Source organism: Phodopus roborovskii, unplaced genomic scaffold (genome assembly GCF_943737965.1).
Source record: "Phodopus roborovskii unplaced genomic scaffold, PHOROB, whole genome shotgun sequence".
Lineage (NCBI taxonomy): Eukaryota > Metazoa > Chordata > Mammalia > Rodentia > Cricetidae > Phodopus > Phodopus roborovskii.
In genome coordinates, this window is record NW_026126514.1 from 23,046,226 (window position 1) to 23,058,284 (window position 12,059).

Sequence of the window (12,059 nt, forward strand, 5' to 3'; positions counted from 1 at the left end):
TCGGTTTTCAATATGCTTTGAACTGGTGAGTCAGGGAGCTATGGATGATGTCATATGTTAGCCTGCAATCCCTGATCTGGTTCTCTGCTCTCAACTCAGTCCGGTCCCGTTTCCGTGGCAGACAGTACTCCCAGGTTCCATCCTTTCTTCTTTGGCTTCTTTCCAGCCACTGGCTAGCAGCCTGGCTAGCAGGGGATAAAGCAGGAAGTCTGACCGCTTTGGCCGGCTGCAGGACCCCTAGTGTTTTCCCACTGGGCGTCCTGGCCTGGTTCCCCAGAAGTACAAACACACGCACAGAGCCCCATTGTTGCCGCCTTCCCGGCCCACTGATCCTAATATGGAATGCAGCAGGAAAGCCACGATTTCCTGAAGCTCGGCAAGCTGGAGGAAGCGAGGGGGGAAACTCCGTTTAAAAGCCTTGCTTTCCTCCATGTTAGCTGTGTGCTGGAAAACCAGGCAGGAGTTGTCCAAATCCCACAGTGTCATCAGCCAGGCTGGTGATGGGAAGGGCAGAGTGAGACTCTCACAGGCTGCTGAGATTTCTAGACTGCCAGGAAGTCCCGGGAAGTCGGTGGAAACGAGAGCGCCTTAACTCCAGCCACTGGAGGACCTTTTACATCCCTCCTCCCAAGAGTTACCTTTCTTCTCTCCCAGCATGGTGAACTGCGGGGCTGGTGAGTGTCTAGGCTATGCCTGGGAGAGCCAGGCCAGCCGCAGTCAGGCCGCCTGAGCTCCAGCCCGGGGCCAGTCCCACCGCTACGTGCGCTGCAGAAGCCCCAGCAGCAGCAGCCACAGATAGAGAGAGCCACCAAAATGAGCTGCAAAGAAGGAACTGACAGCAGCTGCAGCTGCGGTGGGCGCGACGAGAACAGGATTCTCAAGTGCGTGGTGGTCGGGGATGGCGCCGTGGGGAAGACCTGCCTGCTGATGAGCTACGCCAACGACGCCTTTCCGGAGGAATACGTACCCACTGTGTTTGACCACTATGCAGGTAGGAAAAAGTGGGGGCCAACTTCATCTAGTTGAGCAGTGGGGATGGGGGCCCAGCCCAGGTTCAGAGGCGCCTGGCTCACTCAGAAAGTAAGAGCCAGATGTGGGCCTGGCAGGTACCATGTTAATTCAAGCCAAGACCTACCGGTGCTAGGATCGTGGCGAGAACATGTGTATCAATTTACATGGTACCGCCTTCCCACCTTGAACAAAAGTGTAACCCTGGAAAATATCCTCCAGACCTCGGGGCCAGAAGTTTTTCTCAACATTTTTGCCTAAACTTTCCTGAACTTTTCACGATGATGTTCTTTTTTAAAGTGTAGTGTAATTGCATAAATTTCCATTAAAAAAAAAAAAAACAGCACTAAACACGTGGGAAGAATGCATTACTCCTTCAAGCTAGTCATAAACGAAAATGCTAAGAAAACCAGCCAATAAAACATTCTCTCTTTTTCTGGGTTACTGGGGACTTAAATTTTGTCTTTCTCCCTTCTGAGGTGGTAGATGAGGAGGAAAGTGTCCCGAGCTTTTTTAATATTGAGTGGGAAGTTAAGTAAAAGACAGCTATGTTTTTAAAAATAAAAATTCAAATGCAAATAAAATCATTGTCCAGCATGTCCTGAAAAGACAAACTTGAGTATGAACTATTTTAAACCACGTTCCGATGCTGTCGTCACAACTTAATTCTTTCAGGGGACTTTCAGTTTTTGAGTGTTTGAAAACTTGTGCAAGTTCAGTCAGCATCCTGACTGTTTCCCATGTTGTCTGTGACCTGTAAGCTTCCCCTAAGGGAACTAATGTGTTTCTCTCAGCTCGGGTTTATGACGTTTTTGGAACACAGCAATCACCAGTGAGTTACCAGGGATCTGGGGTCTGATGGGAGGAAAATTCCTCTTTCTAGGCCATGGCTTGGGATCAGATCAGTTTGAAGGAAGTGGCCCACAGGAAGCCAGCCTGAGTCTCTGGTCTATGGCCATTTGAAATCCTCCCTCTGTAGGAAGTAGCTGCTTCTCTGATTCTCTGTCTGGAGTTCCATACTCATCCCCATCTTCCCTTCCTTTTAAGTGTGCATATTTGCAATAGTGGTACAGTAGAGAGATTTGATGCTGGGGAGGAGGCCCATTTCCTAACTGTGTGTGTGTGTGTGTGTGTGTGTGTGTGTGTGTAGAAATTGCCTGCACATTTTAACAGCTTTTCTGAAAATATACTGAGAAAAGCCAGTAAAGAACTTTTTAATGAGAATTGAGCAAAGATAAAAACAGACTTATATCTAGGTGGGGTGAGCCTATTACAGTCCTGTTGGTAAGAAAGACAAGGCCATCTTTGGAAATGAAGTTAGCCTATTAAGAAAAAACAGCTAGAGTTTGCTGGTGTCCAGTTATTTTATATTCCTATTATAAGCACAATGACTGGGGTTTAAGCACCAAAACCTCTCCAAGAAGTTTTACTGTTTGGGTTTTCATGAACTAAATTGTGTTGTTTTAGTTCCTGAGGAATCGCGGGCCCCTAAACACAAACCAGTTGTTTCACACAGCAGGCATTCCTGAACACTTCTGTTTGCACTACATACTTCTTTCATATGTGATCGCCTTGTGTGCTGTCCCTGTGGTTACAGGGGAAGGAAAGGCATGAGCCACACTCACACCAGAGACTAGGGAAGTGTTGATTTCCATCCCAAAGACTCCGCCCCTGCTCTTCCTGCACAGGCTGCTCATCAGCCCATAGGTGGTGGCCATCAGGGAGCAAACTAATTCTAAAATAAGCAAAGGCCTCTTCCTCATCTGGATCCAGTTATCAGTTCCCTGGGTCCCACTCTGATATGACAACAGGAAACACAGCTGCTGTGTCTTTAGAAAAGTGGCCTTGAAGTCAGAAACGGCTTGTCTCTTGAAGATGACTCACTAATGATGCTCCATCCAGGAGAGTATGTATGTCATAGTAAGGACAGTGTGCAGCAATACCACATGATCCACTTCTAATACCGTCTTTTCCATTTGCTCTGTGGCCTTGAGAAAGTTGCATAACCTCTCTGTGCCTCTATTCATAATGGTAATAACAGGGACAATAAAGACATTTCGGTCATTTTAAAAAAGCAAAATGAATTCATATGTGTAAAGTTCTTAGTGCCCGACATACAACGTGGGCTCAGGTATCACATCACAGTCTGAATGCAGATGTTATTAAAAGGTACAAACTACAACGGAGGTGGGGTGTAATTTCAAGAATATGCTGTACTAAAAGGACAAGGCGGGATAGAGTGTACATATTACTATCCTTTTAAAATAGCTGCCATGGAGCTGAAAGCTGACAGCCCTGGCCACTGTAGGAAATGGGATGTTAATGTAAGTGGTAAAATACCAGACTTCCATAGGTAATGGCCGAAGAAAGAAAAGGCTGGGGGAAAAGTTGAAGTTTTATTACTCCTAAATATATTTATCCGTCCTTCCAAACTACCAGCATCCCAAAGTACACCAACTCCATGTGGCTTTTCTGAGAATTCCTTGATCTGTGTCCAGTCCACTTCTCAAAATGTGTTTACATTTCTAGGGCACAGCCTGCACCATCCTGACGAGATTTATGGGTTTCCTCACTGCCACCCCACCCCGCTCTGAGCTCTGACTCTCCTTAAAGGAAGGTCATCCCTCACCACATCCCCCTGGTGTCTTGTTCTGAAGCTTTGATGGTTAGTGACTCTCCTTAAAACACACTCTTAGCTTGGTGTCTGGAACGCCTCCTCCCTCACCCCTGAAACTCTCCACCTCCTCTGAGTCTCCTTCATCCGCCAGGGGCTGAGTGGTAACATAGTTCGGTGGTCAGTCCCTTGGTTCCCTTCTCTAGCTAGCCTCAGGATCCAGGTGTTAGTATCTAGTTTCACAGCTGAAGACATCACTGATATACTACCAATTTCATATTTATATCTGCCCCACCAAGCCACAGAACACTCATCTTCACAGCTACCTCACTGCGCCTATGTATCTAATAGGCATCTCCAGCCAATGTTCCCATCTGCTCTTCCAGCTCCCTTCTCCACATAAGAGCACCTCGGTTCCTTCTGCACAGTGACTGACAGCAAACACCAGTGTCACCTGTGATTCCTTTCTTCCTTTGACAGCATCCTCCTCCCTCTCCATTCAACCATCAGCTCTTATCCCTTGTCCCTACAAGTGAGCCCAGCCTTCACAATGCACCAAGAACCAAACCTCGCCACTTGCCATCACAGTTTATTGCCTTTTCTGCTATCCACACCACCACCATCTCTCATCCACAGTACTATGATGGCCTCCCAACCACCCTCTGCTTTACAACCTGTCCCCTGTGTGTCTCCACCTAGCTGGTGGGAAACCATCCACAATCCCAGCCCCTCAGTCTCTTCCCTCCACACACATACTCCTCCTTTGCCATACTGTAGTATATAAAGTGCTTTGTGACTTTGTCCATTTTCCCTCTTCTCATCTTCTAAACCCTGTTCTCAGTATTTCTGCTGTAGCTATGGTTTCCTTCTTACTGTTTCTTATGCAAGACTCCTTGAATGTTTGGCATTCACTCTTACCCCGGCCTGACACCCCGCCCCAGACCTAACCTAGCACTGATTGATCACATAATTTAATCCATGTGTCTGTGCCTGTGTGTTAACACACACACACACACACACACACACACACACACACACACACACACGTGTCTCTGACCTCTTATTCTGTTATACCTTCCTTTGCCATATTTAACACCACACACCATTGTGTGTTTACTGGCTATTGCCTTAGTTAGGGTTTCTACTGCTGTGAAGAGACACCATGACCACAGCAACTCTTATAAGAGAAAAACATTTAATTGGGGTGGCTTACATTTTCAGAGGTTTGGTTCATTGTCATCATGGCGTGGCATGGTGGTGTGCAGGCAGACTTGGTGCTAGAGAGGTAGCTGAGAGTTCTACACCTTGTGCAGGCAACAGGAAGTAGTCTCAGGTTCTGAGCAGTGTCTTGAGCATATGAGACCTCAAGGTCACAATGATGCACTTCCTCCAACAAGGCCACACCTCCTAATAGTGCCAGTCCCTTTCAGGACCATTTTCTTTCATGCCACCACAGTTGTCTTCAATTTCTCAAAGTAGAGCCTGGCACATAGTTGACTGCTGGTAGGTAAACATTGAGTGAACTAATTCTAAGCATGCATCATCTTGGTCTCTCCAGCATTCAAGTCATCTCTAGTCCTATTTGGTGAATAGAGCTAAAGGCATGAAAAGCCTTGCCTCACATACACAAGCCCTAGTTTTGATCCCAAATATTGGAAAAAAATAAAATTCTCTAACAAATATATAAAGAATTTGCTGGTCCAATATTTATTTCTTTAAGAATGAACATATAAAACTATTTGTTAGGTGTATTCTATCTTTTGGTGTTTTGGGGGTTTTTGTTTTGTTTTGTTTTATATTTTAGATAACTCCTACAGCTATAATACAATAATAATTACCTTGACATTAGTGGACAGTATGACAACTACCAAAGAGTGTCATCCTACAGTGTAAATGTCACTTGATTTCCTCCATCTGAATTACACTCAAAAGCTAGGCTAAATTTGGTGTAGCCCACTCAAACAGTTGTACTTTTTACAAGAACAAGTTCAAGAAGAATTCAAGTTCCACTGAGGGTTAGCACCCTGAGGATAAATAGAAAGGGCAAGTGGTGTCTGCTATGAGGCTGCCTGATAAAAAAAACCTCTGGGCCCTGCATCCTAAGCCATCCAAGCATGTCTTATAGCCTCTGCACTGTTGAGCTTAGCATACAACAACAACACATCTTTCCACTCTTCAGTTCTGTGACCAACCCCTTACTGATTAAAATACTCCCATCCATTGACATTTCACACGGCATATGGCATCAGAGTAAGACCCTTCGTCTGAGTTTGGTTGGATTGTGTGCCAAGTTAGGAAATGTATGTGGTTTATATGATAAGGTATGTGGGTGTATAAAATAAGCAGACTCCAGTTGAAACATGTCTCCGCACACCTCCACTTCATCATGTCCATCATGCTGAGTCCTAAAACATGTCCTGTCTAAAGGGTCCCTCTCCCAACACTCATCCCACCCAGGGCTCGCTGATCACAAGCCATTCCGTTTGGGAAGTCACTGTACACCAGTGTTCGCAAACCCAGGCTGCCTGTGCAGGAAGTTAACACAATTCATGGAAAAGAGGAAAATCCAGTTACTCTATCAGCATGTGAGATATAAAAGGAAGTTGTTTTCACAGAGAACTGAAGGCTGGTTCTAATTTTTTCCACCAAATTGAACGGCAGTTGGCCCAAGGTAGACTCAGAGGTAACCGTAACAGCTAGAATAGTGGATGGAAATTATGTCAAATACACAACAATAATAAAGTAAGTAAAAACAATGGGTCAGGCCTATAAAGAGTTTCTACGGAGGCTAGCTCCATGGTAGAGCACTTGTCTATCAGAAGTAAGGGTCTGAGTTTGATCCAGACACTATAAAAATAAAAGATAAAGACTTGTAACATAGTGCTGCCTATATAGGAAAATTCATTCCACAGTATCTCTTGCTTTGTATAAGAACAGTTGCAGGCACCCCAAAGAAAGAGTATTTCATTTCTTGGGGGACTACAAGAAAAAACCTAAAGCGGCTTTCATGAGAGTATGAAATAAACCATCAGGTACCTTTTTATTTGGATAAGAGGCTGAAATTTATTTTACAAAAGAAAACTATCTTCTCACTTTAGCACAGCCCTTCTACCCTGTAGTTAGTTCTTATGATGAGCAGCCCCCCACCTAGAACTCTCTAGGGACCCTACCGAGTATCCCCTCATTAGCATAGACTACATAACAAAACACTCTCCTATCACTCCAAAGGTTTTAAAATTCTCTAAGCCAACAATGTGGGCAAAAATCAAATACATCTTGGACTTCACCCCAAATTACTTACTGATTCCCTTGAACACCCTTCCTTATTATACAAGTCATGGACACATGGGCCCTCTCATCCGCTATCTGCTGCCAAATGAAACCACTAACAGCAGCCTTAAGCTGTGAGGAGCAGCCATTAAGTCATTCAACAGAAGTGTACTGACTTCTCAAGCAGTAAGCTAGTACATGCAGTATTAGCACACATGCGGTACAAACCCACCTGGACATGGCCCCTGGTGTTTTCAGTGGGCTTGTAATGTAGCTAGAAAGACTGGTACAAACATATCACTGCATTGTTTGTTGGGTTATCAGCAGAATTAGTGGGCTAGTAAGCCACTCTGAGGGCAATGAAATGCCATGGCAGCTTTTGCAAAGGGGCTCCAGGGAAGAGACTAAAGATGAAAAGGTTGCTAGGATTTAGTTAGTTAGTTAGTTAGTTAGCTAGTTAGTTAGCTAGCTAGCTAGCTAGTTAGTTAGTTAGTTTTGTGTGCTGGGGGGGTGGGGAAGGCAAGTACAGACACATTTCAGGCACTTGTGCCATTACACAAGTGAATCACCAGGTTCTTACCCTCAGCTAAAAGTGTGCATGGTTAGTTGTGCCAGAGAAGACAGGAATGGGCTGGTTGAATGAACTGATCACTTGGTCCCTCCTAACACCCATGAACATCACTTGGATATCCAAAATTGTCAGTATTCCATCCCCTACAGTCCATTGGCAAGCACTGTAATTCCTTCTCCTGGACTCTGGCCTGCCTTGCCCAAGGTGCACTAACAGAAATCACATATGTGTGTGTCTTCTCACAGTTCACACTGAGACAGGGGACCAGCTCTCTCAGAGGTACCCAGAGTGGAAATTGCACTCAGAACAGCAAAATGTATTGCAGAGATAGCAAATTGGGGATAGCAAGCAAGAAAGAACAGTAAATGAAGGAGAAAGGAATGCTTGAATCTGTGACCAGTATAGCATTAGAAACACCTGCTCCAGGCTTGGAACCTATCTGTGATAGACTCACATACCAGCATTTGCCAGCAACACACCAAGGACAGCAGCCAAGCCAGGCTTAGGTGGTCAGCTTCCCCCTAGTAGGCTCCTAGGTGTACAGCGCCAGCTCCTGTGCAGGTCAGGAAATGCTTCCCAGGAATGATCACTGTCTACTGTCCACTGAAGCTGGGTGTCAGGTAAACAGCCTAGGGTACCTTCTGCAACATCATTCCTCTCTCCTGGTGCCATGTGACACAGCTTAAACAGGAATGTGACCCTCAGAACTTATCGATAGTTCAGAAAAAAATCTGATTTAGTAAAAGCTCCATGAACATCTGCTGCTCAGATTCTTTCTTTCTTTCTTTTTAATATCTTCTCGTTGATTGAGGGACACATGGATGGCAGGGTGTTTGTGTGGAGGTCAGAAGACAACCTTTGCAGTCAGTTCTCTCCTTCCACCGTGAGGACTCCAGGGGTCAAACCTAGGCCATCAACCGATGGCCTGGAGCTGAGCCATCTTCCAGCTCAACATTCCTTTTAAATTGTATCTTCTATCTTCTCTCTGTGGTGCCCAGAAATAATGGAAATTTTTAACTTGATTAAGGTCATTAACATGTTGTCTATAAATCTCTCATTTTCAAAAATATACATTAAGGTCCCCCCCCACACACACAATTATTGTAAAACACGCAAGAGAACCTTGTAAAAATTAAAATATGGGTCCAAGCCAAGGCTGCTAAACTAGGAGATGGAACTGTGAACATGAGTTTCTATAAGCATCCCAGGAATTAGACAATACCTTTGAAACTCCCATGCTGTGCTTCAAAACCATGGAAATATCACAACCTCATTGAACTCTATGTTCAACTAATATAATTTCTGTGTGTTTATGTATGCTTTCATGTGTTTATGAGTGTGTACATTAGGAGGCAGGGGGGACAGATGTCGATGTCACATATCTTCCTCAGTGACTTTACATCTTAGTTTTTGAGACAGTTCCAGTTTTATCACTGAAACTGAGGCTCATTAATGGGGCTACTGGCTCCGGGGATCCACCTGTCTCCGGCCCACCTGGAGCTGAGGTTACAGGCCTGCACCATCATACCTGCTTTTTGTGTGGATTCTGGTGATCTGAACTCAGGTCTGCAAGCTTGCACAGCAAGCTTTTAATCAGCAGCCACCCCCCACTAGTCCCTCAAGCTTATGCAATTTATCAAGTTCAGCAAACCTTTCTTTATACTAATGGAGATGCCTATAAATCAAGCCAGAAGGAGCAATTTTATAATCAACCATCAATCAATAAAGCCATTTACAAACAGATACACATATAATTTCCTGACTTGGGAGTTTCTATCAGATCATGGGAAATAGAAAGGGCTTTTTGAGTCTCTCAGAAACAGCTAGAAAACTCCAAAACTGTGACCTTGAAAAAGAGAACTATCCCCAAGGCCGAGACAGGGAGAGACCCTGAAATAGAAAGCTCACAGAAGTGCTGGGTAAGGCCTTAAGAAAGGAGGCACAGAAGGCTCTGTGGCTGGGAGGAGACTTGGGGGAGCCAGAACCTGGCCAACATGGGCATACTGCTGGGAAACCTGACACTTGGGCATGGTCTACAAAGCGGCCCAACCAGGGTTTCTCTTCCTTGAGGCCACTCACTGCCTGTAGACCAAATCAGTGAGAGGGCTACGGGGCCTTGAGAGGAGCTCTGAGGGGAGTGGGGAACTCCTCCTCGCCTGGGAAGTGGGAAGAAGTAAAGGAACATGTCCTGGTCCCCGGGTGGTTGGGGTGCAGCTCTGTCTTGGAAGGGATTGTTGTTGCTCCACATTCATGCAGCCCTGCGATTATGAAATGAACAGTAAACATCTGTTTCCCCGCTGCAAACTACATGCTTTGACCTAACATTGGAGAGAAGGGGGTGATGGAAAACCTCCTCCAGAACTATTTTTCTGAGTCCAAATGTCCTCCCAATAAGCTAGCATCTGCCTGAAAGAGAAAGAGTGTGTAAGCTGTGGGAGAGGCAGGGCTTCTCTTACTGGAACTCCATGTTCTTATCAGGACAGTTCAGTTGACAGGCAATCCCACTGAGGCAACCAAGCCTTCCTCAGCAGTCTCTCAGGCTTTCTTAATACAAGTTGGTGGATCATCCTCAAAGTGTCATCTTTGTTTTTGATTTTTGAGACAGAGTTTCTCTGTGTACCAGTCCTGGCTGTCCTGGAACTCACTTTGTAGACCAGGCTGCCCTTGAACTCACAGAGATCCACCTTCCCTTGCCTCCTGAGTGCTGGGAGTAAAGGCATGAGCCACCACCAAACAGCTCTCAAAGTGTGATCTTATGGCTGGAGAACAGTGTGTGGCCCAAGCAGAAGACTCCACAGACAATACAGGCAGCTATGGTCACAGTTCATTAATCAAATAATAATTTAGAAATACTAAGTAGCAGAGTATTTCCTGCATGTCAACCCCTGCCCTTGCTGTCTTGTTTGAATGTCATCTTAGGTAGTAGGTGTCCTTAGTCTGTGGCCAAGGACACGGAAGCTCAGAGAGAAGTCATTTGTTCTGAATTCCCACATCGTGTGGCTAGGCCATGGCAGAATTGAGATTTGGATCTCTCTCAGGGTGACCTCCTCAACAAGGCCATACCACTGGATTATATTGTATTAGCCTATTTGTTGCTTTGATCCTATTAAGATTCCCTACTCGGAAGCAGAAGCAGGTGGATCTCTGTGAGTTCGAGACCATTCTGGCCTACAAGAGCTAGTTCTAGGACAGCCTCCAAAGCTTCAGAGAAACCCTGTCTCAAAAAACAAAAACAAAACAAAAAATCCCCTCCTCCTAGAAGACACATCTGAAGAAGGCTAGGTTCTTTCTGTTCTATTCCCAGTGCCTGTAATGAACCTGCAGCAGCAGCTACCCAGACACATATCTGGGTAACTAAGTGACCTCCAAGAGTTCTACCATGGTCTTAACTATTGCACTTCACTGAATGTGCCACTCTGTGTGAATAATAGGACAGTTTTCTATACTGAGCATATCCTATCACCCTACACCTTGAGAGGATATGCCCTAAGAATCGTGAACACACACACACACAAAATGGCGTTGTTTAAAACTTCTTTTAGGTGGGGGGGGGTGGAAAATGTTGTGTTCAGGTCAGATTTCAAAGTTGTGACTTCTATATGTTTTCACTAGGCATATGGTGGTTTTCCTAGCTGTATTAAGGGTTTGTCTTTAGTGCTGTTTTTTGGTTTTTGGTTTTTTTGTTTGTTTGTTTGTTTTTGTTTTGTTTTGTTTTGTGATGCTATGTCCTAGAAAGGAAAAAAAAAAAGGCAACTCAGTTTGTTGAAGAATGTGGTATATAACTTTTCTTTCAAATCAAGAGGCTAATTAAGAGGATGAATAATAAGCAAGTCAGCTCTGGAATGTGTACAACGTGGATAAACCTCCTAAGAATTATGAGTGACACAAACTGCAACTACTCATTTGGTAAAAGTACAGCAATTTTCAGCCCATGTGCTCACAAGACACGCAATGGATGTGCTCATCCGTGCTAATCACGGGGCACGTTGCTCTTGTCAAAGCAAGGGCTGTGAAGGGAAAAGGGCTGTGCTATGGCCTCAGGACTGCCTCCCTCTGCTCACACTGGCTTAGGTCACACCAAGAGCCAACTGCTTCTTTGCTGGAGTAAAATGAATTCCATGTGATATCTGCAATAGTTCAAGCTGGTAAACAAGAGCCCTAGGAATTTTCAAGGGTAAACATGTTTTGCTTTTCAAAAGAGACCAAGAGTGGGCGCTAGCTCATTGAGTGTCCATGTTGGGCTTTTTGCTTCAGACTCTATTCCATCATTCCACTCATCTTCCCTTCATAATGCTCACATTGGGCACCTCCTTTCTGATAAACCACTTCTCTCAGGCTGTAGATCAGTTTCTTCCTCTCCCTTGAGGTTAGTGACAACTGAGAAAAACCTCATTATCACCCTCAGAAGGATGGCTCTTCATGTACTTGAAGGCAGGAGAAATTTCATCCTTGTCACCATGAAACACTTCAGCCAGTCTTTTCCCGTTCCCTTCATGGGTGACCTACTCTTTCCCCAGTTTTGATGAAAAACACCCCATGAATTTACCCAGGTCAATCACAACAATATGCACTCAGACACACAGCCAGCACGCAATA

The 12,059-nt window shown here is 44.9% G+C and overlaps 1 protein-coding gene across 1 annotated transcript in view; it reads left to right on the forward strand.

The window, feature by feature from the left end:
• Positions 1-659: 659 nt before the first annotated feature.
• Positions 660-12,059, forward strand: part of Rhoj (ras homolog family member J) — a 76,428-nt gene continuing 65,028 nt past the window's right edge. The window contains exon 1 of the mRNA XM_051196002.1: positions 660-991. Coding sequence (XP_051051959.1) covers positions 814-991 — 178 coding nt within the window. The 5' untranslated portion in view covers positions 660-813. The remainder of the gene's footprint in view (positions 992-12,059) is intronic.